Raw genomic sequence first — 27887 nt, 5'->3', positions numbered from 1 at the left:
AACGAACCCTATATACTGTAGGATGTTGATTAATTTTTCGGTAAAATAAGATTCAAATATGCTGAATATTTACAATTTAGAACTAGCCTCAAATCCCCAAACCTCAGATCTATAATTCAACAATTACACTGCAGAAAAAAATATCACCAAATAAGTTGTGAGTAACCGTTTGCTGATTTCACAATAACAGAAACAACAATGGCTTCCTTGAAAGAAATAGTGATTATGTATCAAAGTTTAAAGCGAGAATGGGACAAGAAACCGGCTAATCTCGATCGATGTGGTGAATTGTTATCAAAATTAAAGGTATCTGTATAGACATCTTCCATGATTTGTTTCAATATTTTGTACTTTTCATTTTAATTGATGCCGAATCGGAACCGCTTTGTCACGTTACCTATTTTCGCGACATGATTATTTTTACATGCAAAGAGGCATTTCTAAAACTCAGTGATTTTTATTTAAATTTTCAAAACTACCTGTGGCTTTACAATTCACAGGCAGCAGTTATGTTGACAGGACCCACCCTATGTCAAATTGAAGTTGTACATTTTCTGAAACTTTATTATGTTCTGTGACAGAGACCACAGGCATCTGGATCATTGTTTGTCACTTAAATGTTGTTTATAACCATTTTGGGTACATACAATGAGATAAACAACATATCTGAAGATATTAAGTGTCTTTGAAATACAAAAAAGAAACAAGGTATGTAACTCAAACTTACCCGAATTCACGATAGAGTCCAGTTTTATGCAAATTTCTCAACCAACATATAAACAATCCATTTCTAAATAAGTGACATGGAAAGAAGAGTCAATTACCTTTAAAATGGTGTGCGATATGTTGGTATAACTATATTGTCTTTAGACAAACAAGCATAATTCAATGTCCAATTCTCGAGTTTTTCTTTAATCGGAAAGAGTACAGCAAATTCAAATCTTCAATTTTCCCTGTGTAAACAGTACTAATCACAGTCCTTTTGAAGTTATTTTATGCTCCAGTGTACAGATAAATTAATTCCATTCCTTCCATTTCATTGGTTTTTATGATAAATGATCATGTTCCAATCATTTTTGGTCTTGAATTTTTTTTTTTTAATATTTTTTTTTTTTAGAGGGGGGTGGCCATAGGGTGGTTCTGTCAACGTAACAGCTGCCTGTGCACAATTGGGAAAATAAGCGCGTTAATTCCCAAAATTTGGAAAATACAATGAACATTAAAATAGTCATTTAAAAGAACCAGTATCAAAGACACCTATTAAAACTGTTTTGAACTTTCTTTAATGACAGTTACTATCATCAAAACATGTAAAACATGATTTTTGTGCCAAATGATCCCTATTAAGCATTATCACTTTCTCACCAAACAAATTGCAATTTCAGCTTTCTGGTCTTGTGATATGGTTATTAAATGCAAGATCTTAAAATACACAATAAACAAAGTTACACTAAAATCATACATAAGTAACAAAAAAACATTGTACTTTGAGCATAATACAATCTCTTTAATTGCAGTTACTATCAGGAAAGTTGTAATTTTTGGCATTGACTTGACATCACTTTTGTTGAGTCTTTTAACGTAGTATTTGCTATTATGTGACATATTTATGATTAAACTTTTAAGTTGAATGTTACATTTTGCTATAAGGTAATGCTATATATCACTTACATTTGTTATTGTTTGCCGGAAAATTGAAGTCAAAACGTTGAAAATCGTAAACTTATTGATCAGTGTCATAAGACAAATAACCTGCGTCTTGGTGATGATAATCAGAAACGGTGTATTTCACGGGCCCTATCCCGGATCGAACCGGTTCCTGCTATTGTTGCGTGTTCGCAACGTTTTTAAAATGCATTGTTTTACGAAATAAAAACAAAAAGCACAATTCATATTTGTATTTTTTATTCATTTCTGAGGGGAATTGATTACCTTTTTTTGGGAAAATATGACTATTTTTTGGGAAAATTGGACGATTTTCGCCGAGGGGAAACAGCCGTTATTCAGCGTTAAATTTGACGAAAAAAAATCACTGACACTTATTTGATTTCAAAACCCTTATGATTTATAGCATTGATATATTTAATAAACATCAATAATTCAATATGAATGTGTGTCTGACATCAAGACAAAACCTATATTTCACTTTATTTTTGGGTAAAATGTGGACTGTATCAAACAGACTGGTCGGAGTCTGCTTAATTTGTCTGAACTACCGGCTCAGTGTATACTGCTAAGGAGACGAACTTGGGTATTTAAAGATCTAGAAGGGGCTCAATAGTTTTAAAGCCAAATAAATTTGGTGTACTTATTCAACGTTTATTGACTTGTAGTCGTAGTGAGGGTTATCCGAAATCATCGACATTCAGGCACCCAGCTATTGCAATATTCATATTTGATTTTCATTTAAATTTCATAAGTAGTATAGTGTTTCACTTTAATAAGCAATAAACACAGGTACTTAAATGTTCTGTATGGCCTTTATATAAATGCATCCGAAAAAATAATCTGTAAGCATTGTGATTACTCTGAGTCTGACAGATCTACATGATTAATTTGATGATGAAATTTGATAAATTCTACAACTATTTGAAACTAACATTTATTTTTGTAAAACGAATGCAATATTGATGATTCTTTGTTATTAAATAATAGTGTATTCCGAGTCTTGACTCGGAATTGAGAATGTCTGTAATATCGAGAATTGAGAATGTCTGTAATATCGCCCCTGATATTTGTTATTTTGTATCTCAACAAATCATGAGAGTCTTTTGAAAAAAGGGTATGAGATCTACATCTTCTGGTAGATTATAAGAAACAAGAGATGTATGTCAAACATGATGACCATGAGCAGAGTTTTGTAAGAAGGATGTGGAGTGATGTTTTTTTTGGAAGAAATGCATTGAATATTGACCAACTTGGTTATTGTATTGGCAAGTTTCCATGAGACTGTTGACCTTGTCCTAGTGGTCCCCAAATCATTTAGGGTCATCTACTTGTCAAGAGCATCCTACCACTGCAGTTCAATAGTTTGAAGGTGGAAGTAATAAGCTATATGTATACTCAAAAATAAAAATGATTACACCATCAACTTTTTGAAGGTTTTGACATTCAAGAATTGATGATGTTAAAGTTTATTATTTGAACTAAATGCTTTCAGATTGCCCTTACCCAAGTCTCCTTCCTGCCCACAGATGAAGCAGCACCATCAAAACAAGAATTATTGGTGGCAAGTAAGTGTTATAATACTTTTTATACTATTTAGTTGTGAAATGGAAGCACTGTTCTTTGGTATACAAGCATACATCAGTGTTTAATTGTTAAAAACATGCGAGTGCTTTTTGAGGCAACTCGCAAAATGAAAAATCAACTTGCAATTTTATTTTTCGCTTTATTCCCTTATAATATTGTCTAATTAAAGTAGAAATTTACATCTAAGACATTATGAATATTAAAAAGTATCAATCTTGAGTGACTCGACTACTAGAACTTGTTGATGGCTTATTCTTTGTGGGGGGTACGGAAAGACTCATCAGTTGACTTCCGCTTTTCGATAACAAAGCTGTCCAATAATTTGTTCACTTTGTATATTTACCCTCACCATCGATTAATACCCATTCGGCAAGCACACTACAGATTTCATTAAGTCTATATGTATTAAAAACAATAACGTTATAAATTTAAAATAAATAAAAGCAACAGTAAATGTAGCGTGGATGCTTTGGAACACGAAATATATCGATCGACGAAGTCTATTCACTTTGACAGTTGGGAGGAAATATATTCAAAGGTTGATGGGGTTTACATAGGGCACGAAAGCGCTAAATTTAGGAAAAAATTGAGCTAGGTGTTTACGTCATTTCCATTATGCACGTCTCGAAGCATCCCGGATAGATTTGAGATAAAACTCAGCTTTTTCCAATTAAATTTTGTTCTATTTTTGAAAACTTACTAGAGCGTGACTCCGTACAGTCTTCTTTATACTGGTAGTGTAAACATGCCACTTATAGGCTGTTTACACTCGACTACGTAGAGGAGTTAAGTTCATGTTTATTCTACTTTCCTTTCAACATTTGTGGTCTAGAAACAGCCACTCGCAGAATTTTGCGAGCATGAATAAAAGTCACTCCCAATTTGCAAATATCGCTTGCATTTTGCGAGTATGCGAGTCTAAATTCGAACCCTGACATGTCAAGATAAGTTTAACCAACTCATCCCACTTCCAGTTCAGTGCAGTCAATCCTTGAGCATATAAATCTGAAGAGTTTTACAAGTATGTTTTATTTCTTAAATTACTTTTAATTTGCTTGTGCCTCCTCCCATTTGTAAACATGTCTTTTCAAGAGTGGATACAGAAATGCGCTTCTGTCCAATTCTTCAGGGTACTTGGGAAAATCAATTGTAACAATTTACATTATGAACAAAATATAAGGGCTTAATTTTCTGAAAATAAACATGAGAATGTAGAAAAGGATGAATAAGGACATGTGTTTTGTCACTGCAGGAGATATCCTTGAAGTTGGGGCACAGTGGGCCATAGCTAAGAAAGACATCCCAGCATTTGAAAGATACATGGCACAGCTCAAATGCTACTACATGGACTACAAGTAACATTTCCTATACAAATTGTCCCCTTTTAGTAACTTAGTAGTACTATTTTATTCCCTGATCTAGTCTTAAAAAGACTAAAAGAAGCTTTAATGACATTTCAGATATATTATCAATGCCTTTATCATTTGATCGCTTTTTCGCACCTCAATGTTTTTGAGTAGTAGTTGTATTTATTTCAAAACTTAGAGCAATTTGGTCAGTTGGTTTATTCGATTTTTTTATGTGTTCGTTGATAACATGGCCCCCAATTATATTGAACCTGTGACATTTTCATACAATTGATAATGGTTTAAAGTAAGTTCGACTTTGTGTCACTGTTTATTATGTTTTATGTTAAACATATGGTATTTATTGCAGAGATAACCTCCCCGAGTCCACATACAAGTACCAGTTGCTGGGTTTGAATCTCCTCTGCCTTCTTGCACAGAACAGAGTAGCAGAATTTCACACAGTATGTTCTCTTTGGAATAAATGGATAGTGCTTCTGTCCATTCTGACAAAATGTCTTACAATAGTTGGCTACTTTTGTCCATTCTGCCAATTTTATTTGTTCTTGCTTTCAAATAATAATAATCATCATCACTGTTTAATGCTTTCACTATGAAAACCCAACATTATGAAAATAGAAGAAAGAAGCATGTATTTTTTGCCTTCTTGCATATACACCACAGAATTTGGACCATAGGATTCGGAAAGATGTTAATTGAAATCCATCTGAATGTAAAACCAAAGCTATTTATGTATACTGTATTATTCTTAGCAGCACTTTTTCTGTCCCTGATGTCTGGTGTACCATGTATTTCAGGAGCTTGAGCTACTGCCTGTAAAGGAGCTCCAGAACAACATCTACATCAAACATCCCGTCTCCATGGAGCAATACTTGATGGAAGGCAGCTATAACAAGGTAGGTTACTCTACCTGTGTATAATAATGGAACAGTCTGTAAAGGAGTTCAAGAACAACATCTACATCAAACATCCCGTCTCCATGGAGCAGTACTTGATGGAAGGCAGCTATAACAAGGTACCTAGGGTACAGCATTTCAAAGCACAGCTACATTTAAAAATAGGGACTTACCAGGTTTGTTTCACAAATAATTATTTACATGATAACAAGTATATTCAATATCATAAAGCCATTGGAAAAAAGAGAGTAAAAACTTGCAGAATGGACCTCAAATTCAATGTATTGTTTTGTTATACACACTTGAAATTATTGAGGGCTGTGCCATCAAATTACAGTATCACATCAATTTTAGATTGAGAATTTACATCAGGAAAAGAACTTAACTGAGTCGATGCTTTAAATTTGACTTTCATTATGTTTAACAGGATATGCATTCTATTATCTTCCAGGTTTTTCTGGCTAGAGGAAATGTTCCTGCTGATAACTACAATTTCTTCATCGACATTTTACTGAACACAATAAGGTATTACCAAGCTTGAATATATGAAGTTTGTTTTGTGCATCTCTTTCAAAAAACAGTTTATACAGTAATCACATGGTAAGCAAAGAGACTGCTTATGTTAACTGTACCCTCTTACTAACATTTATTGAAGTTTTATAATCATCTTATTTCCATCATTCAATCATGATTAAATAGAGCTTTTATTTGTACACCTTTGAAACCAGGAATGAGATTGCTGGTTGTATTGAGAAGGCATATGAGAAGATAGCCCTGAATGAAGCAGCCCGGATGTTGTTCTACGATTCTGTAAAACAGATGAAGGAATACGCACAACAGGTACAATTGTGATTTCCTAATTTGTTAAATTTAAAAAAAATAGAAATTTAATTATTTTGGCACACATTCACATAGTTGAGTGCAATGCAATCTTCACAGGTTTTTGTGTCGTCTGCGAAGCATGGTACTCATTTATGGATTGCTTTGTTTGGTGGCATCTAACTTTCCTTTCCAATCAACTTTTAGACAATTTGGCGTAGAGATGAGCTCATTAGGCATGGTCAATAGGTGACTTTGGAGTAAAAGGCCAAGGTCATAGTGACATTAACTGAATAAAATGATGGGAACTTCCGACAGGCAACACATCTTATTTGCAATGTTCTAGTTAGCTAAAGCAACTCATACCTGATTTTATTGCCTGCATTGCCACTAACAGTGTAAATATTATTGTTGCTGTTTTTTTTTGTCATGTGTACCATTCTGTAAAATATATTTTCAAACTTCACCTACATATATAGGGAAATCTCCACAAGAACACTTTAGTGTAAAATTCTGCCCCATTCATGTTATTTTCAGTACTCATGATCCCTTATTCCATTTCAGCGGAAGTGGGACCTAAAGACTGATGGATTTTTCTACTTTGCTCAGGAAGAGAAAGACACGGATGATGTAATACCAGCCAAAACCCTGGCTGAACAGACTATCATGTACGCACGGGAACTCGAAATGATTGTCTAGGACTTGCTTGTCAAACATTGTGTACGAGATTGTGTGAATGCGCTCATTTATTTATTCGAACCACACATACTTATATTTACTGTAGTAAAAACGTGGAATTGTTCTCAGATGCATCAATGATGATATGGTCGAATTTTAAATGAGGAATTTATTTCTGAAACATTGTGGCAGGACTAGTTTTGCATTTATGTATTTGTCAAAATGTTTTCTGAATACAAACACCATATACTTATTGTTTTCATTTGCTTCTTTATGCCTTTGGATCCTGTAATTCAGCTTTGGTACTAATCATAATTTTGAAATAGCGCAGTTTGTTTTGGCCTTGGACATTTTATCAAATGTGAAAAAGGATTGTTCAATGTTAAATGGACCTGATGGATATAGATAAAGACAAAGTATTAACTGTATCCGTTATACAACTATTATTACATGCATTTAGGATGCCTTGTGAACCCATGTTATTTTGCTATCATTTGAAAGAATTTAATGTGTAGGAAAAGAATATGTGAAAAAGAATACCAAAATAAATCTAACAAACATGAATTTTTGTCATGAAAGATGCCATGTAACATCCTATTTTACTTGAAATAAAACGGTGAATATGAACTGGGATAAATTTATAATGTATTTAGCTCATTTATATTGCATATAAGTGATCAGAAACTTTCAAATGATATGAGATAAATAAAGGGTCGCCAGGCATAAAAAATTAACATAACGTATTGTCAATGACAGATTTGAACATCAAATACCTTAAAGTAGACAATAAGACTATTCAATACAATGGATTTGAATTTGACCTTTAAGTCCTATATTGCAATCATGACATGAAGTAAAAGTGTATAAGCTTGTTTTAAAATCTGTTTTGAAGATGAATGCATTCATTGGAAATCAATCTACCAAAAGTAAAAGTTCAGGAGCAGACTTAAAAAGGCGAATCGGTCGAATTGATATGCTGCTAGTTAAATATTACACATTAAGGTAGTATGATAGTAGGTGATTCTCTTTAAAGATCACTACACATGGAGGTCACTGATAGTTCATGTAAGGGCACAAATTTACAGATGTTTGAGAACAACTTCAAAAACTTGTTAAACAGGCATTTAAAGCTACTGGAAACATGAAGTTGTGATTCAAGTGTACCCACAATTTGGCAAACCACTCCTGCCACTTACATCAATACGTCATCTTCCTTAAGGAAAGAAAAGGTGAGCTCTTAATTGAATACAATTGATAATGGTTTAAAGTAAGTTCGACTTTGTGTCACTGTTTATTATGTTTTATGTTAAACATATGGTATTTATTGCAGAGATAACCTCCCCGAGTCCACATACAAGTACCAGTTGCTGGGTTTGAATCTCCTCTGCCTTCTTGCACAGAACAGAGTAGCAGAATTTCACACAGTATGTTCTCTTTGGAATAAATGGATAGTGCTTCTGTCCATTCTGACAAAATGTCTTACAATAGTTGGCTACTTTTGTCCATTCTGCCAATTTTATTTGTTCTTGCTTTCAAATAATAATAATCATCATCACTGTTTAATGCTTTCACTATGAAAACCCAACATTATGAAAATAGAAGAAAGAAGCATGTATTTTTTGCCTTCTTGCATATACACCACAGAATTTGGACCATAGGATTCGGAAAGATGTTAATTGAAATCCATCTGAATGTAAAACCAAAGCTATTTATGTATACTGTATTATTCTTAGCAGCACTTTTTCTGTCCCTGATGTCTGGTGTACCATGTATTTCAGGAGCTTGAGCTACTGCCTGTAAAGGAGCTCCAGAACAACATCTACATCAAACATCCCGTCTCCATGGAGCAATACTTGATGGAAGGCAGCTATAACAAGGTAGGTTACTCTACCTGTGTATAATAATGGAACAGTCTGTAAAGGAGTTCAAGAACAACATCTACATCAAACATCCCGTCTCCATGGAGCAGTACTTGATGGAAGGCAGCTATAACAAGGTACCTAGGGTACAGCATTTCAAAGCACAGCTACATTTAAAAATAGGGACTTACCAGGTTTGTTTCACAAATAATTATTTACATGATAACAAGTATATTCAATATCATAAAGCCATTGGAAAAAAGAGAGTAAAAACTTGCAGAATGGACCTCAAATTCAATGTATTGTTTTGTTATACACACTTGAAATTATTGAGGGCTGTGCCATCAAATTACAGTATCACATCAATTTTAGATTGAGAATTTACATCAGGAAAAGAACTTAACTGAGTCGATGCTTTAAATTTGACTTTCATTATGTTTAACAGGATATGCATTCTATTATCTTCCAGGTTTTTCTGGCTAGAGGAAATGTTCCTGCTGATAACTACAATTTCTTCATCGACATTTTACTGAACACAATAAGGTATTACCAAGCTTGAATATATGAAGTTTGTTTTGTGCATCTCTTTCAAAAAACAGTTTATACAGTAATCACATGGTAAGCAAAGAGACTGCTTATGTTAACTGTACCCTCTTACTAACATTTATTGAAGTTTTATAATCATCTTATTTCCATCATTCAATCATGATTAAATAGAGCTTTTATTTGTACACCTTTGAAACCAGGAATGAGATTGCTGGTTGTATTGAGAAGGCATATGAGAAGATAGCCCTGAATGAAGCAGCCCGGATGTTGTTCTACGATTCTGTAAAACAGATGAAGGAATACGCACAACAGGTACAATTGTGATTTCCTAATTTGTTAAATTTAAAAAAAATAGAAATTTAATTATTTTGGCACACATTCACATAGTTGAGTGCAATGCAATCTTCACAGGTTTTTGTGTCGTCTGCGAAGCATGGTACTCATTTATGGATTGCTTTGTTTGGTGGCATCTAACTTTCCTTTCCAATCAACTTTTAGACAATTTGGCGTAGAGATGAGCTCATTAGGCATGGTCAATAGGTGACTTTGGAGTAAAAGGCCAAGGTCATAGTGACATTAACTGAATAAAATGATGGGAACTTCCGACAGGCAACACATCTTATTTGCAATGTTCTAGTTAGCTAAAGCAACTCATACCTGATTTTATTGCCTGCATTGCCACTAACAGTGTAAATATTATTGTTGCTGTTTTTTTTTGTCATGTGTACCATTCTGTAAAATATATTTTCAAACTTCACCTACATATATAGGGAAATCTCCACAAGAACACTTTAGTGTAAAATTCTGCCCCATTCATGTTATTTTCAGTACTCATGATCCCTTATTCCATTTCAGCGGAAGTGGGACCTAAAGACTGATGGATTTTTCTACTTTGCTCAGGAAGAGAAAGACACGGATGATGTAATACCAGCCAAAACCCTGGCTGAACAGACTATCATGTACGCACGGGAACTCGAAATGATTGTCTAGGACTTGCTTGTCAAACATTGTGTACGAGATTGTGTGAATGCGCTCATTTATTTATTCGAACCACACATACTTATATTTACTGTAGTAAAAACGTGGAATTGTTCTCAGATGCATCAATGATGATATGGTCGAATTTTAAATGAGGAATTTATTTCTGAAACATTGTGGCAGGACTAGTTTTGCATTTATGTATTTGTCAAAATGTTTTCTGAATACAAACACCATATACTTATTGTTTTCATTTGCTTCTTTATGCCTTTGGATCCTGTAATTCAGCTTTGGTACTAATCATAATTTTGAAATAGCGCAGTTTGTTTTGGCCTTGGACATTTTATCAAATGTGAAAAAGGATTGTTCAATGTTAAATGGACCTGATGGATATAGATAAAGACAAAGTATTAACTGTATCCGTTATACAACTATTATTACATGCATTTAGGATGCCTTGTGAACCCATGTTATTTTGCTATCATTTGAAAGAATTTAATGTGTAGGAAAAGAATATGTGAAAAAGAATACCAAAATAAATCTAACAAACATGAATTTTTGTCATGAAAGATGCCATGTAACATCCTATTTTACTTGAAATAAAACGGTGAATATGAACTGGGATAAATTTATAATGTATTTAGCTCATTTATATTGCATATAAGTGATCAGAAACTTTCAAATGATATGAGATAAATAAAGGGTCGCCAGGCATAAAAAATTAACATAACGTATTGTCAATGACAGATTTGAACATCAAATACCTTAAAGTAGACAATAAGACTATTCAATACAATGGATTTGAATTTGACCTTTAAGTCCTATATTGCAATCATGACATGAAGTAAAAGTGTATAAGCTTGTTTTAAAATCTGTTTTGAAGATGAATGCATTCATTGGAAATCAATCTACCAAAAGTAAAAGTTCAGGAGCAGACTTAAAAAGGCGAATCGGTCGAATTGATATGCTGCTAGTTAAATATTACACATTAAGGTAGTATGATAGTAGGTGATTCTCTTTAAAGATCACTACACATGGAGGTCACTGATAGTTCATGTAAGGGCACAAATTTACAGATGTTTGAGAACAACTTCAAAAACTTGTTAAACAGGCATTTAAAGCTACTGGAAACATGAAGTTGTGATTCAAGTGTACCCACAATTTGGCAAACCACTCCTGCCACTTACATCAATACGTCATCTTCCTTAAGGAAAGAAAAGGTGAGCTCTTAATTGAATACAATTGATAATGGTTTAAAGTAAGTTCGACTTTGTGTCACTGTTTATTATGTTTTATGTTAAACATATGGTATTTATTGCAGAGATAACCTCCCCGAGTCCACATACAAGTACCAGTTGCTGGGTTTGAATCTCCTCTGCCTTCTTGCACAGAACAGAGTAGCAGAATTTCACACAGTATGTTCTCTTTGGAATAAATGGATAGTGCTTCTGTCCATTCTGACAAAATGTCTTACAATAGTTGGCTACTTTTGTCCATTCTGCCAATTTTATTTGTTCTTGCTTTCAAATAATAATAATCATCATCACTGTTTAATGCTTTCACTATGAAAACCCAACATTATGAAAATAGAAGAAAGAAGCATGTATTTTTTGCCTTCTTGCATATACACCACAGAATTTGGACCATAGGATTCGGAAAGATGTTAATTGAAATCCATCTGAATGTAAAACCAAAGCTATTTATGTATACTGTATTATTCTTAGCAGCACTTTTTCTGTCCCTGATGTCTGGTGTACCATGTATTTCAGGAGCTTGAGCTACTGCCTGTAAAGGAGCTCCAGAACAACATCTACATCAAACATCCCGTCTCCATGGAGCAATACTTGATGGAAGGCAGCTATAACAAGGTAGGTTACTCTACCTGTGTATAATAATGGAACAGTCTGTAAAGGAGTTCAAGAACAACATCTACATCAAACATCCCGTCTCCATGGAGCAGTACTTGATGGAAGGCAGCTATAACAAGGTACCTAGGGTACAGCATTTCAAAGCACAGCTACATTTAAAAATAGGGACTTACCAGGTTTGTTTCACAAATAATTATTTACATGATAACAAGTATATTCAATATCATAAAGCCATTGGAAAAAAGAGAGTAAAAACTTGCAGAATGGACCTCAAATTCAATGTATTGTTTTGTTATACACACTTGAAATTATTGAGGGCTGTGCCATCAAATTACAGTATCACATCAATTTTAGATTGAGAATTTACATCAGGAAAAGAACTTAACTGAGTCGATGCTTTAAATTTGACTTTCATTATGTTTAACAGGATATGCATTCTATTATCTTCCAGGTTTTTCTGGCTAGAGGAAATGTTCCTGCTGATAACTACAATTTCTTCATCGACATTTTACTGAACACAATAAGGTATTACCAAGCTTGAATATATGAAGTTTGTTTTGTGCATCTCTTTCAAAAAACAGTTTATACAGTAATCACATGGTAAGCAAAGAGACTGCTTATGTTAACTGTACCCTCTTACTAACATTTATTGAAGTTTTATAATCATCTTATTTCCATCATTCAATCATGATTAAATAGAGCTTTTATTTGTACACCTTTGAAACCAGGAATGAGATTGCTGGTTGTATTGAGAAGGCATATGAGAAGATAGCCCTGAATGAAGCAGCCCGGATGTTGTTCTACGATTCTGTAAAACAGATGAAGGAATACGCACAACAGGTACAATTGTGATTTCCTAATTTGTTAAATTTAAAAAAAATAGAAATTTAATTATTTTGGCACACATTCACATAGTTGAGTGCAATGCAATCTTCACAGGTTTTTGTGTCGTCTGCGAAGCATGGTACTCATTTATGGATTGCTTTGTTTGGTGGCATCTAACTTTCCTTTCCAATCAACTTTTAGACAATTTGGCGTAGAGATGAGCTCATTAGGCATGGTCAATAGGTGACTTTGGAGTAAAAGGCCAAGGTCATAGTGACATTAACTGAATAAAATGATGGGAACTTCCGACAGGCAACACATCTTATTTGCAATGTTCTAGTTAGCTAAAGCAACTCATACCTGATTTTATTGCCTGCATTGCCACTAACAGTGTAAATATTATTGTTGCTGTTTTTTTTTGTCATGTGTACCATTCTGTAAAATATATTTTCAAACTTCACCTACATATATAGGGAAATCTCCACAAGAACACTTTAGTGTAAAATTCTGCCCCATTCATGTTATTTTCAGTACTCATGATCCCTTATTCCATTTCAGCGGAAGTGGGACCTAAAGACTGATGGATTTTTCTACTTTGCTCAGGAAGAGAAAGACACGGATGATGTAATACCAGCCAAAACCCTGGCTGAACAGACTATCATGTACGCACGGGAACTCGAAATGATTGTCTAGGACTTGCTTGTCAAACATTGTGTACGAGATTGTGTGAATGCGCTCATTTATTTATTCGAACCACACATACTTATATTTACTGTAGTAAAAACGTGGAATTGTTCTCAGATGCATCAATGATGATATGGTCGAATTTTAAATGAGGAATTTATTTCTGAAACATTGTGGCAGGACTAGTTTTGCATTTATGTATTTGTCAAAATGTTTTCTGAATACAAACACCATATACTTATTGTTTTCATTTGCTTCTTTATGCCTTTGGATCCTGTAATTCAGCTTTGGTACTAATCATAATTTTGAAATAGCGCAGTTTGTTTTGGCCTTGGACATTTTATCAAATGTGAAAAAGGATTGTTCAATGTTAAATGGACCTGATGGATATAGATAAAGACAAAGTATTAACTGTATCCGTTATACAACTATTATTACATGCATTTAGGATGCCTTGTGAACCCATGTTATTTTGCTATCATTTGAAAGAATTTAATGTGTAGGAAAAGAATATGTGAAAAAGAATACCAAAATAAATCTAACAAACATGAATTTTTGTCATGAAAGATGCCATGTAACATCCTATTTTACTTGAAATAAAACGGTGAATATGAACTGGGATAAATTTATAATGTATTTAGCTCATTTATATTGCATATAAGTGATCAGAAACTTTCAAATGATATGAGATAAATAAAGGGTCGCCAGGCATAAAAAATTAACATAACGTATTGTCAATGACAGATTTGAACATCAAATACCTTAAAGTAGACAATAAGACTATTCAATACAATGGATTTGAATTTGACCTTTAAGTCCTATATTGCAATCATGACATGAAGTAAAAGTGTATAAGCTTGTTTTAAAATCTGTTTTGAAGATGAATGCATTCATTGGAAATCAATCTACCAAAAGTAAAAGTTCAGGAGCAGACTTAAAAAGGCGAATCGGTCGAATTGATATGCTGCTAGTTAAATATTACACATTAAGGTAGTATGATAGTAGGTGATTCTCTTTAAAGATCACTACACATGGAGGTCACTGATAGTTCATGTAAGGGCACAAATTTACAGATGTTTGAGAACAACTTCAAAAACTTGTTAAACAGGCATTTAAAGCTACTGGAAACATGAAGTTGTGATTCAAGTGTACCCACAATTTGGCAAACCACTCCTGCCACTTACATCAATACGTCATTTTCCTTAAGGAAAGAAAAGGTGAGCTCTTAATTGAATACAATTGATAATGGTTTAAAGTAAGTTCGACTTTGTGTCACTGTTTATTATGTTTTATGTTAAACATATGGTATTTATTGCAGAGATAACCTCCCCGAGTCCACATACAAGTACCAGTTGCTGGGTTTGAATCTCCTCTGCCTTCTTGCACAGAACAGAGTAGCAGAATTTCACACAGTATGTTCTCTTTGGAATAAATGGATAGTGCTTCTGTCCATTCTGACAAAATGTCTTACAATAGTTGGCTACTTTTGTCCATTCTGCCAATTTTATTTGTTCTTGCTTTCAAATAATAATAATCATCATCACTGTTTAATGCTTTCACTATGAAAACCCAACATTATGAAAATAGAAGAAAGAAGCATGTATTTTTTGCCTTCTTGCATATACACCACAGAATTTGGACCATAGGATTCGGAAAGATGTTAATTGAAATCCATCTGAATGTAAAACCAAAGCTATTTATGTATACTGTATTATTCTTAGCAGCACTTTTTCTGTCCCTGATGTCTGGTGTACCATGTATTTCAGGAGCTTGAGCTACTGCCTGTAAAGGAGCTCCAGAACAACATCTACATCAAACATCCCGTCTCCATGGAGCAATACTTGATGGAAGGCAGCTATAACAAGGTAGGTTACTCTACCTGTGTATAATAATGGAACAGTCTGTAAAGGAGTTCAAGAACAACATCTACATCAAACATCCCGTCTCCATGGAGCAGTACTTGATGGAAGGCAGCTATAACAAGGTACCTAGGGTACAGCATTTCAAAGCACAGCTACATTTAAAATAGGGACTTACCAGGTTTGTTTCACAAATAATTATTTACATGATAACAAGTATATTCAATATCATAAAGCCATTGGAAAAAAGAGAGTAAAAACTTGCAGAATGGACCTCAAATTCAATGTATTGTTTTGTTATACACACTTGAAATTATTGAGGGCTGTGCCATCAAATTACAGTATCACATCAATTTTAGATTGAGAATTTACATCAGGAAAAGAACTTAACTGAGTCGATGCTTTAAATTTGACTTTCATTATGTTTAACAGGATATGCATTCTATTATCTTCCAGGTTTTTCTGGCTAGAGGAAATGTTCCTGCTGATAACTACAATTTCTTCATCGACATTTTACTGAACACAATAAGGTATTACCAAGCTTGAATATATGAAGTTTGTTTTGTGCATCTCTTTCAAAAAACAGTTTATACAGTAATCACATGGTAAGCAAAGAGACTGCTTATGTTAACTGTACCCTCTTACTAACATTTATTGAAGTTTTATAATCATCTTATTTCCATCATTCAATCATGATTAAATAGAGCTTTTATTTGTACACCTTTGAAACCAGGAATGAGATTGCTGGTTGTATTGAGAAGGCATATGAGAAGATAGCCCTGAATGAAGCAGCCCGGATGTTGTTCTACGATTCTGTAAAACAGATGAAGGAATACGCACAACAGGTACAATTGTGATTTCCTAATTTGTTAAATTTAAAAAAAATAGAAATTTAATTATTTTGGCACACATTCACATAGTTGAGTGCAATGCAATCTTCACAGGTTTTTGTGTCGTCTGCGAAGCATGGTACTCATTTATGGATTGCTTTGTTTGGTGGCATCTAACTTTCCTTTCCAATCAACTTTTAGACAATTTGGCGTAGAGATGAGCTCATTAGGCATGGTCAATAGGTGACTTTGGAGTAAAAGGCCAAGGTCATAGTGACATTAACTGAATAAAATGATGGGAACTTCCGACAGGCAACACATCTTATTTGCAATGTTCTAGTTAGCTAAAGCAACTCATACCTGATTTTATTGCCTGCATTGCCACTAACAGTGTAAATATTATTGTTGCTGTTTTTTTTTGTCATGTGTACCATTCTGTAAAATATATTTTCAAACTTCACCTACATATATAGGGAAATCTCCACAAGAACACTTTAGTGTAAAATTCTGCCCCATTCATGTTATTTTCAGTACTCATGATCCCTTATTCCATTTCAGCGGAAGTGGGACCTAAAGACTGATGGATTTTTCTACTTTGCTCAGGAAGAGAAAGACACGGATGATGTAATACCAGCCAAAACCCTGGCTGAACAGACTATCATGTACGCACGGGAACTCGAAATGATTGTCTAGGACTTGCTTGTCAAACATTGTGTACGAGATTGTGTGAATGCGCTCATTTATTTATTCGAACCACACATACTTATATTTACTGTAGTAAAAACGTGGAATTGTTCTCAGATGCATCAATGATGATATGGTCGAATTTTAAATGAGGAATTTATTTCTGAAACATTGTGGCAGGACTAGTTTTGCATTTATGTATTTGTCAAAATGTTTTCTGAATACAAACACCATATACTTATTGTTTTCATTTGCTTCTTTATGCCTTTGGATCCTGTAATTCAGCTTTGGTACTAATCATAATTTTGAAATAGCGCAGTTTGTTTTGGCCTTGGACATTTTATCAAATGTGAAAAAGGATTGTTCAATGTTAAATGGACCTGATGGATATAGATAAAGACAAAGTATTAACTGTATCCGTTATACAACTATTATTACATGCATTTAGGATGCCTTGTGAACCCATGTTATTTTGCTATCATTTGAAAGAATTTAATGTGTAGGAAAAGAATATGTGAAAAAGAATACCAAAATAAATCTAACAAACATGAATTTTTGTCATGAAAGATGCCATGTAACATCCTATTTTACTTGAAATAAAACGGTGAATATGAACTGGGATAAATTTATAATGTATTTAGCTCATTTATATTGCATATAAGTGATCAGAAACTTTCAAATGATATGAGATAAATAAAGGGTCGCCAGGCATAAAAAATTAACATAACGTATTGTCAATGACAGATTTGAACATCAAATACCTTAAAGTAGACAATAAGACTATTCAATACAATGGATTTGAATTTGACCTTTAAGTCCTATATTGCAATCATGACATGAAGTAAAAGTGTATAAGCTTGTTTTAAAATCTGTTTTGAAGATGAATGCATTCATTGGAAATCAATCTACCAAAAGTAAAAGTTCAGGAGCAGACTTAAAAAGGCGAATCGGTCGAATTGATATGCTGCTAGTTAAATATTACACATTAAGGTAGTATGATAGTAGGTGATTCTCTTTAAAGATCACTACGCATGGAGGTCACTGATAGTTCATGTAAGGGCACAAATTTACAGATGTTTGAGAACAACTTCAAAAACTTGTTAAACAGGCATTTAAAGCTACTGGAAACATGAAGTTGTGATTCAAGTGTACCCACAATTTGGCAAACCACTCCTGCCACTTACATCAATACGTCATCTTCCTTAAGGAAAGAAAAGGTGAGCTCTTAATTGAATACAATTGATAATGGTTTAAAGTAAGTTCGACTTTGTGTCACTGTTTATTATGTTTTATGTTAAACATATGGTATTTATTGCAGAGATAACCTCCCCGAGTCCACATACAAGTACCAGTTGCTGGGTTTGAATCTCCTCTGCCTTCTTGCACAGAACAGAGTAGCAGAATTTCACACAGTATGTTCTGTTTGGAATAAATGGATAGTGCTTCTGTCCATTCTGACAAAATGTCTTACAATAGTTGGCTACTTTTGTCCATTCTGCCAATTTTATTTGTTCTTGCTTTCAAATAATAATAATCATCATCACTGTTTAATGCTTTCACTATGAAAACCCAACATTATGAAAATAGAAGAAAGAAGCATGTATTTTTTGCCTTCTTGCATATACACCACAGAATTTGGACCATAGGATTCGGAAAGATGTTAATTGAAATCCATCTGAATGTAAAACCAAAGCTATTTATGTATACTGTATTATTCTTAGCAGCACTTTTTCTGTCCCTGATGTCTGGTGTACCATGTATTTCAGGAGCTTGAGCTACTGCCTGTAAAGGAGCTCCAGAACAACATCTACATCAAACATCCCGTCTCCATGGAGCAATACTTGATGGAAGGCAGCTATAACAAGGTAGGTTACTCTACCTGTGTATAATAATGGAACAGTCTGTAAAGGAGTTCAAGAACAACATCTACATCAAACATCCCGTCTCCATGGAGCAGTACTTGATGGAAGGCAGCTATAACAAGGTACCTAGGGTACAGCATTTCAAAGCACAGCTACATTTAAAAATAGGGACTTACCAGGTTTGTTTCACAAATAATTATTTACATGATAACAAGTATATTCAATATCATAAAGCCATTGGAAAAAAGAGAGTAAAAACTTGCAGAATGGACCTCAAATTCAATGTATTGTTTTGTTATACACACTTGAAATTATTGAGGGCTGTGCCATCAAATTACAGTATCACATCAATTTTAGATTGAGAATTTACATCAGGAAAAGAACTTAACTGAGTCGATGCTTTAAATTTGACTTTCATTATGTTTAACAGGATATGCATTCTATTATCTTCCAGGTTTTTCTGGCTAGAGGAAATGTTCCTGCTGATAACTACAATTTCTTCATCGACATTTTACTGAACACAATAAGGTATTACCAAGCTTGAATATATGAAGTTTGTTTTGTGCATCTCTTTCAAAAAACAGTTTATACAGTAATCACATGGTAAGCAAAGAGACTGCTTATGTTAACTGTACCCTCTTACTAACATTTATTGAAGTTTTATAATCATCTTATTTCCATCATTCAATCATGATTAAATAGAGCTTTTATTTGTACACCTTTGAAACCAGGAATGAGATTGCTGGTTGTATTGAGAAGGCATATGAGAAGATAGCCCTGAATGAAGCAGCCCGGATGTTGTTCTACGATTCTGTAAAACAGATGAAGGAATACGCACAACAGGTACAATTGTGATTTCCTAATTTGTTAAATTTAAAAAAAATAGAAATTTAATTATTTTGGCACACATTCACATAGTTGAGTGCAATGCAATCTTCACAGGTTTTTGTGTCGTCTGCGAAGCATGGTACTCATTTATGGATTGCTTTGTTTGGTGGCATCTAACTTTCCTTTCCAATCAACTTTTAGACAATTTGGCGTAGAGATGAGCTCATTAGGCATGGTCAATAGGTGACTTTGGAGTAAAAGGCCAAGGTCATAGTGACATTAACTGAATAAAATGATGGGAACTTCCGACAGGCAACACATCTTATTTGCAATGTTCTAGTTAGCTAAAGCAACTCATACCTGATTTTATTGCCTGCATTGCCACTAACAGTGTAAATATTATTGTTGCTGTTTTTTTTTGTCATGTGTACCATTCTGTAAAATATATTTTCAAACTTCACCTACATATATAGGGAAATCTCCACAAGAACACTTTAGTGTAAAATTCTGCCCCATTCATGTTATTTTCAGTACTCATGATCCCTTATTCCATTTCAGCGGAAGTGGGACCTAAAGACTGATGGATTTTTCTACTTTGCTCAGGAAGAGAAAGACACGGATGATGTAATACCAGCCAAAACCCTGGCTGAACAGACTATCATGTACGCACGGGAACTCGAAATGATTGTCTAGGACTTGCTTGTCAAACATTGTGTACGAGATTGTGTGAATGCGCTCATTTATTTATTCGAACCACACATACTTATATTTACTGTAGTAAAAACGTGGAATTGTTCTCAGATGCATCAATGATGATATGGTCGAATTTTAAATGAGGAATTTATTTCTGAAACATTGTGGCAGGACTAGTTTTGCATTTATGTATTTGTCAAAATGTTTTCTGAATACAAACACCATATACTTATTGTTTTCATTTGCTTCTTTATGCCTTTGGATCCTGTAATTCAGCTTTGGTACTAATCATAATTTTGAAATAGCGCAGTTTGTTTTGGCCTTGGACATTTTATCAAATGTGAAAAAGGATTGTTCAATGTTAAATGGACCTGATGGATATAGATAAAGACAAAGTATTAACTGTATCCGTTATACAACTATTATTACATGCATTTAGGATGCCTTGTGAACCCATGTTATTTTGCTATCATTTGAAAGAATTTAATGTGTAGGAAAAGAATATGTGAAAAAGAATACCAAAATAAATCTAACAAACATGAATTTTTGTCATGAAAGATGCCATGTAACATCCTATTTTACTTGAAATAAAACGGTGAATATGAACTGGGATAAATTTATAATGTATTTAGCTCATTTATATTGCATATAAGTGATCAGAAACTTTCAAATGATATGAGATAAATAAAGGGTCGCCAGGCATAAAAAATTAACATAACGTATTGTCAATGACAGATTTGAACATCAAATACCTTAAAGTAGACAATAAGACTATTCAATACAATGGATTTGAATTTGACCTTTAAGTCCTATATTGCAATCATGACATGAAGTAAAAGTGTATAAGCTTGTTTTAAAATCTGTTTTGAAGATGAATGCATTCATTGGAAATCAATCTACCAAAAGTAAAAGTTCAGGAGCAGACTTAAAAAGGCGAATCGGTCGAATTGATATGCTGCTAGTTAAATATTACACATTAAGGTAGTATGATAGTAGGTGATTCTCTTTAAAGATCACTACACATGGAGGTCACTGATAGTTCATGTAAGGGCACAAATTTACAGATGTTTGAGAACAACTTCAAAAACTTGTTAAACAGGCATTTAAAGCTACTGGAAACATGAAGTTGTGATTCAAGTGTACCCACAATTTGGCAAACCACTCCTGCCACTTACATCAATACGTCATCTTCCTTAAGGAAAGAAAAGGTGAGCTCTTAATTGAATACAATTGATAATGGTTTAAAGTAAGTTCGACTTTGTGTCACTGTTTATTATGTTTTATGTTAAACATATGGTATTTATTGCAGAGATAACCTCCCCGAGTCCACATACAAGTACCAGTTGCTGGGTTTGAATCTCCTCTGCCTTCTTGCACAGAACAGAGTAGCAGAATTTCACACAGTATGTTCTCTTTGGAATAAATGGATAGTGCTTCTGTCCATTCTGACAAAATGTCTTACAATAGTTGGCTACTTTTGTCCATTCTGCCAATTTTATTTGTTCTTGCTTTCAAATAATAATAATCATCATCACTGTTTAATGCTTTCACTATGAAAACCCAACATTATGAAAATAGAAGAAAGAAGCATGTATTTTTTGCCTTCTTGCATATACACCACAGAATTTGGACCATAGGATTCGGAAAGATGTTAATTGAAATCCATCTGAATGTAAAACCAAAGCTATTTATGTATACTGTATTATTCTTAGCAGCACTTTTTCTGTCCCTGATGTCTGGTGTACCATGTATTTCAGGAGCTTGAGCTACTGCCTGTAAAGGAGCTCCAGAACAACATCTACATCAAACATCCCGTCTCCATGGAGCAATACTTGATGGAAGGCAGCTATAACAAGGTAGGTTACTCTACCTGTGTATAATAATGGAACAGTCTGTAAAGGAGTTCAAGAACAACATCTACATCAAACATCCCGTCTCCATGGAGCAGTACTTGATGGAAGGCAGCTATAACAAGGTACCTAGGGTACAGCATTTCAAAGCACAGCTACATTTAAAAATAGGGACTTACCAGGTTTGTTTCACAAATAATTATTTACATGATAACAAGTATATTCAATATCATAAAGCCATTGGAAAAAAGAGAGTAAAAACTTGCAGAATGGACCTCAAATTCAATGTATTGTTTTGTTATACACACTTGAAATTATTGAGGGCTGTGCCATCAAATTACAGTATCACATCAATTTTAGATTGAGAATTTACATCAGGAAAAGAACTTAACTGAGTCGATGCTTTAAATTTGACTTTCATTATGTTTAACAGGATATGCATTCTATTATCTTCCAGGTTTTTCTGGCTAGAGGAAATGTTCCTGCTGATAACTACAATTTCTTCATCGACATTTTACTGAACACAATAAGGTATTACCAAGCTTGAATATATGAAGTTTGTTTTGTGCATCTCTTTCAAAAAACAGTTTATACAGTAATCACATGGTAAGCAAAGAGACTGCTTATGTTAACTGTACCCTCTTACTAACATTTATTGAAGTTTTATAATCATCTTATTTCCATCATTCAATCATGATTAAATAGAGCTTTTATTTGTACACCTTTGAAACCAGGAATGAGATTGCTGGTTGTATTGAGAAGGCATATGAGAAGATAGCCCTGAATGAAGCAGCCCGGATGTTGTTCTACGATTCTGTAAAACAGATGAAGGAATACGCACAACAGGTACAATTGTGATTTCCTAATTTGTTAAATTTAAAAAAAATAGAAATTTAATTATTTTGGCACACATTCACATAGTTGAGTGCAATGCAATCTTCACAGGTTTTTGTGTCGTCTGCGAAGCATGGTACTCATTTATGGATTGCTTTGTTTGGTGGCATCTAACTTTCCTTTCCAATCAACTTTTAGACAATTTGGCGTAGAGATGAGCTCATTAGGCATGGTCAATAGGTGACTTTGGAGTAAAAGGCCAAGGTCATAGTGACATTAACTGAATAAAATGATGGGAACTTCCGACAGGCAACACATCTTATTTGCAATGTTCTAGTTAGCTAAAGCAACTCATACCTGATTTTATTGCCTGCATTGCCACTAACAGTGTAAATATTATTGTTGCTGTTTTTTTTTGTCATGTGTACCATTCTGTAAAATATATTTTCAAACTTCACCTACATATATAGGGAAATCTCCACAAGAACACTTTAGTGTAAAATTCTGCCCCATTCATGTTATTTTCAGTACTCATGATCCCTTATTCCATTTCAGCGGAAGTGGGACCTAAAGACTGATGGATTTTTCTACTTTGCTCAGGAAGAGAAAGACACGGATGATGTAATACCAGCCAAAACCCTGGCTGAACAGACTATCATGTACGCACGGGAACTCGAAATGATTGTCTAGGACTTGCTTGTCAAACATTGTGTACGAGATTGTGTGAATGCGCTCATTTATTTATTCGAACCACACATACTTATATTTACTGTAGTAAAAACGTGGAATTGTTCTCAGATGCATCAATGATGATATGGTCGAATTTTAAATGAGGAATTTATTTCTGAAACATTGTGGCAGGACTAGTTTTGCATTTATGTATTTGTCAAAATGTTTTCTGAATACAAACACCATATACTTATTGTTTTCATTTGCTTCTTTATGCCTTTGGATCCTGTAATTCAGCTTTGGTACTAATCATAATTTTGAAATAGCGCAGTTTGTTTTGGCCTTGGACATTTTATCAAATGTGAAAAAGGATTGTTCAATGTTAAATGGACCTGATGGATATAGATAAAGACAAAGTATTAACTGTATCCGTTATACAACTATTATTACATGCATTTAGGATGCCTTGTGAACCCATGTTATTTTGCTATCATTTGAAAGAATTTAATGTGTAGGAAAAGAATATGTGAAAAAGAATACCAAAATAAATCTAACAAACATGAATTTTTGTCATGAAAGATGCCATGTAACATCCTATTTTACTTGAAATAAAACGGTGAATATGAACTGGGATAAATTTATAATGTATTTAGCTCATTTATATTACATATAAGTGATCAGAAACTTTCAAATGATATGAGATAAATAAAGGGTCGCCAGGCATAAAAAATTAACATAACGTATTGTCAATGACAGATTTGAACATCAAATACCTTAAAGTAGACAATATGACTATTCAATACAATGGATTTGAATTTGACCTTTAAGTCCTATATTGCAATCATGACATGAAGTAAAAGTGTATAAGCATGTTTTAAAATCTGTTTTGAAGATAAATGCATTCATTGGAAATCAATCTACCAAAGGTAAAAGTTCAGGAGCAGACATAAAAAGGCGAATCGGTCAAATTGATATGCTGCTAGTTAAATATTGCACATTAAGGTAGTATGATAGTAGGTGATTCTCTTTAAAGATCACTACACATGGAGGCCACTGATAGTTCATGTAAGGGCACAAATTTACAGGTGTTTGAGAACAACTTCAAAAACTTGTTAAACAGGCATTTAAAGCTACTGGAAACATGAAGTTGTGATTCAAGTGTACCCACAATTTGGCAAACCACTCCTGCCACTTACATCAATACGTCATCTTCCTTAAGGAAAGAAAAGGTGAGCTCTTAATTGAACCTTTATAGCATTTTGTAGTGAGAAATTGGCAAAAAAAATTCAAAAAGAAACATTGACCATGACTTTTGACCCTTAAAACCATATGGGTCATTTATTAGTCAAGGGCAACCTTCGTGGTTCTATATTCCGCCTAAATGACATGAAACACTATCATCAGTTGTGCTCATAAAGCCAAATTGACGTAGATTTTAAAAATCTGGAAACCTAGATTTTAGGCCGTTGCATTGTCATCTCATTGTGGTAATAACTTCCAATAATTAATTGTCTGGACAAGCAACTCATATATACTGGGCATAACGCAAAGTCTGTCACTGTCACCATTTTTTATAATAATTATTGTCTTCAGAGGACGGAATCCTAGTTTTTAATGTTACGGGTATAACTCTGGAGTTATTGAGGTGAATTATGCCATGATCACGAGCACGACATTATACCCTAAACCACCAAATTTTATCCAGATTGGACTAAAAAAAGTTATTATCTGCACATGGTTTTGCAGACTCGACCTCTGAATCAAAAGTAATACCGTAGAGGCGCCACAGCAAATGCAATATCAATGTGGTTTGATAAACAGTTGGACAAGCATGTCTCTCTCGGAGTATTTTCAGACTATTGTCTTGTGTTGTTGACAAGACTTGGGTATGCAAATGCTTGTCTGTTGCTTTTTATGCCCCCGAAGGTGGGCATATTAAAATCGCACCGTCCGTCCGTCTGTCCGTCCGTCCGTCCGTCCGGCTCTATAACTTTCCCTTGTATGGACAGATTTTAAAATAACTTGCCACATGTGTTCCACATACCAAGACGACGTGTGGCTTGCAAGACTCGTGTCCCTACCTCAAAGGTCAAGGTTACACTTTGTGTTTATTCACAATGGAGTGCTGCATATAAGGACATAGAGTATAGGTTGTCGTGTCCGGGCTGTAACTTTCTCTTGTATGGACAGATTTTAAAATAACTTGCCACATGTGTTCCACATACCAAGATGACGTGTCGCGTGCAAGACCCGTGTCCCTACCTCAAAGGTCAAGGTCACACTTAGTGTTTATTTACAATGGAGTGCTGCATATAAGGACATAGAGTATAGGTTGTCGTGTCCGGGCTGTAACTTTCCCTTGTATGGACAGATTTTAAAATAACTTGCCAAATGTGTTCCACATACCAAGACGACATGTCGCGTGCAAGACCTGTGTCCCTACCTCAAAGGTCAAGGTCACACTAAGTGTTTATTTACAATGGAGTGCTGCATATAAGGACATAAGAGTATAGGTTGTCGTGTCCGGACTGTAACTTTCCCTTGTATGGACAGATTTTAAAATAACTTGCCACATGTGTTCCACATACCAAGACGACGTGTCGCGTGCAAGACCCGTGTCCCTGCCTCAAAGGTCAAGGTCACACATAGTGTTTATTCACAATGGAGTGCTGCATATGAGGACATAGAGTATAGGTTGTGGTGTCCAGGCTGTAACTTTCCCTTGTATGGACAGATTTTAAAATAACTTGCCATATGTGTTCCACATACCAAGACGACGTGTCGCGTGCAAGACCCGTGTCCCTACCTCAAAGGTCAAGGTCACACTTAGTGTTTATTCACAATGGAGTGCTGCATATAAGGACATAGTTTAGGTTGTCGTGTCAGGGCTGTTACTTTCCCTTGTATGGACAGATTTTAAAATCACTTGCTACATGTGTTCCACATAATTATGAAGACGACATGTCGTGTGCAAGACCCATGTCCCTACCTCTAAGGTGAAAGATACACCTAAGTGTTTATTCACAAGGGAATTCTGAATATAAGGACATAACAGTGTAGGTTGTTAAGTATGGGTGGTATTTTTTATGTTCAGAGGCAATTTAAAATAACTTGCCATATGTATTTGACACGTAAAGGCAAGATCAACTTTTCATGTACTGACCTTGTTCGTAGGTCAATGTCACATTCGGGGGCATTCGTCACATACTGTGACAGCTCTTGTTTAAAATTAAACAAGGGGCATTACTCATAATACATAAAGACTGAATTATGGGTCTTGCTCCACATGCTTGTGTTGTCTGTTGAAACATGTGAACCAAGCTTCATTGGAATATCTTCCGTGTTTTAATAGTTATGCCAAGTGTTTGCACTACAATGTCACTACTACTGAATGCCTTGATAATATTTATTCTTTTCCTCTAAATAGTCAACTAAATATGAACACGGGGAGATATAATTGTTGCATAATGCACAACTTCTCATTACCATCTATTAATCTTCTAGATTCCCTTTCATTCATTCCAGTAATTGGAATTTTTGCTCTGGATAAAATTTGATCGAAGGAAACGAATAAGGAAAACCACAACAACAGATCACCTTTTGTTGAAGGGGAGGCCTTATAATGAATTTCTTTTTATCAATGATATACTGGTACCTTATTTCCGATTTAATACAACCATCACATATTTTTCTGTATATAACAATATCACGCTGCAAGTTTGTTAGCATCTTAATTGGAAATTATATTTGCTTAATTGGTATTAAATATTCGAGCAGGTCAAATGAAACATTTCTTATTTTTTTAGATGGCAATGCAAAAAGAGATAAAACTATGATCAGGGATCAAATGTTGTAGTTGTCAAGGTCATCCAAGCACAACATCGATATTTGTTTTCAAACCTGTACACATGGTCCAAATTTTATTGCCAAAATTTCAAAAATAAGAAGTCTAAAAGGAAATTTTGCACCCCAGGGTGTGACCAGTTTTGTCCCCAGGGGCATAATT

General features: G+C 34.3%; 6 protein-coding genes across 11 annotated transcripts; all 6 read left to right on the top strand.

Moving 5' to 3' along the window:
* Positions 1-196: 196 nt before the first annotated feature.
* On the top strand, positions 197-7265 carry LOC128208153 (26S proteasome non-ATPase regulatory subunit 8-like). The gene is made up of 8 exons (XM_052911559.1): positions 197-306; positions 3161-3233; positions 4505-4607; positions 4969-5062; positions 5417-5515; positions 5967-6040; positions 6244-6355; positions 6899-7265. Exons 1-8 carry the CDS (start codon positions 199-201, stop codon positions 7031-7033), a joined length of 798 nt encoding a protein of 265 aa, XP_052767519.1. The 5' UTR covers positions 197-198; the 3' UTR covers positions 7034-7265.
* A 973-nt stretch (positions 7266-8238) lies between these two features.
* Positions 8239-10639, top strand: LOC128208157 (26S proteasome non-ATPase regulatory subunit 8-like). 2 transcript variants are annotated; one of them, XM_052911568.1, is made up of 5 exons: positions 8239-8436; positions 8791-8889; positions 9341-9414; positions 9618-9729; positions 10273-10639. In XM_052911568.1, the coding sequence occupies exons 2-5, from the start codon at positions 8854-8856 to the stop codon at positions 10405-10407; spliced, it is 357 nt and encodes a 118-aa protein (XP_052767528.1). In that variant the 5' UTR covers positions 8239-8436; positions 8791-8853; the 3' UTR covers positions 10408-10639. The 2 variants fall into 2 exon arrangements, with proteins under 2 accessions (XP_052767528.1, XP_052767526.1); XM_052911566.1 differs by lacking the exon at positions 8239-8436 and having other exon boundaries at positions 8872-9008.
* A 971-nt stretch (positions 10640-11610) lies between these two features.
* On the top strand, positions 11611-14013 carry LOC128208154 (26S proteasome non-ATPase regulatory subunit 8-like). Of its 2 annotated transcripts, XM_052911561.1 has the most exons (5): positions 11611-11810; positions 12165-12263; positions 12715-12788; positions 12992-13103; positions 13647-14013. In XM_052911561.1, the coding sequence occupies exons 2-5, from the start codon at positions 12228-12230 to the stop codon at positions 13779-13781; spliced, it is 357 nt and encodes a 118-aa protein (XP_052767521.1). In that variant the 5' UTR covers positions 11611-11810; positions 12165-12227; the 3' UTR covers positions 13782-14013. The 2 variants fall into 2 exon arrangements, with proteins under 2 accessions (XP_052767521.1, XP_052767520.1); XM_052911560.1 differs by lacking the exon at positions 11611-11810 and having other exon boundaries at positions 12246-12382.
* Positions 14014-14988: 975 nt separating this feature from the next.
* On the top strand, positions 14989-17386 carry LOC128208156 (26S proteasome non-ATPase regulatory subunit 8-like). Of its 2 annotated transcripts, XM_052911565.1 has the most exons (5): positions 14989-15184; positions 15539-15637; positions 16088-16161; positions 16365-16476; positions 17020-17386. In XM_052911565.1, the coding sequence occupies exons 2-5, from the start codon at positions 15602-15604 to the stop codon at positions 17152-17154; spliced, it is 357 nt and encodes a 118-aa protein (XP_052767525.1). In that variant the 5' UTR covers positions 14989-15184; positions 15539-15601; the 3' UTR covers positions 17155-17386. The 2 variants fall into 2 exon arrangements, with proteins under 2 accessions (XP_052767525.1, XP_052767524.1); XM_052911564.1 differs by lacking the exon at positions 14989-15184 and having other exon boundaries at positions 15620-15756.
* A 970-nt stretch (positions 17387-18356) lies between these two features.
* LOC128208155 (26S proteasome non-ATPase regulatory subunit 8-like) lies at positions 18357-20760 on the top strand. 2 transcript variants are annotated; one of them, XM_052911563.1, is made up of 5 exons: positions 18357-18557; positions 18912-19010; positions 19462-19535; positions 19739-19850; positions 20394-20760. In XM_052911563.1, the coding sequence occupies exons 2-5, from the start codon at positions 18975-18977 to the stop codon at positions 20526-20528; spliced, it is 357 nt and encodes a 118-aa protein (XP_052767523.1). In that variant the 5' UTR covers positions 18357-18557; positions 18912-18974; the 3' UTR covers positions 20529-20760. The 2 variants fall into 2 exon arrangements, with proteins under 2 accessions (XP_052767523.1, XP_052767522.1); XM_052911562.1 differs by lacking the exon at positions 18357-18557 and having other exon boundaries at positions 18993-19129.
* A 972-nt stretch (positions 20761-21732) lies between these two features.
* On the top strand, positions 21733-24134 carry LOC128208158 (26S proteasome non-ATPase regulatory subunit 8-like). 2 transcript variants are annotated; one of them, XM_052911570.1, is made up of 5 exons: positions 21733-21931; positions 22286-22384; positions 22836-22909; positions 23113-23224; positions 23768-24134. In XM_052911570.1, exons 2-5 carry the CDS (start codon positions 22349-22351, stop codon positions 23900-23902), a joined length of 357 nt encoding a protein of 118 aa, XP_052767530.1. In that variant the 5' UTR covers positions 21733-21931; positions 22286-22348; the 3' UTR covers positions 23903-24134. The 2 variants fall into 2 exon arrangements, with proteins under 2 accessions (XP_052767530.1, XP_052767529.1); XM_052911569.1 differs by lacking the exon at positions 21733-21931 and having other exon boundaries at positions 22367-22503.
* Positions 24135-27887: the final 3753 nt, after the last annotated feature.

The sequence above is a fragment of the Mya arenaria genome, chromosome 11, assembly GCF_026914265.1.
Source record: "Mya arenaria isolate MELC-2E11 chromosome 11, ASM2691426v1".
NCBI lineage: Eukaryota > Metazoa > Mollusca > Bivalvia > Myida > Myidae > Mya > Mya arenaria.
Note: the sequence above shows the minus strand (reverse complement) of the source record. Positions and strands in the feature narration are given on the sequence as shown.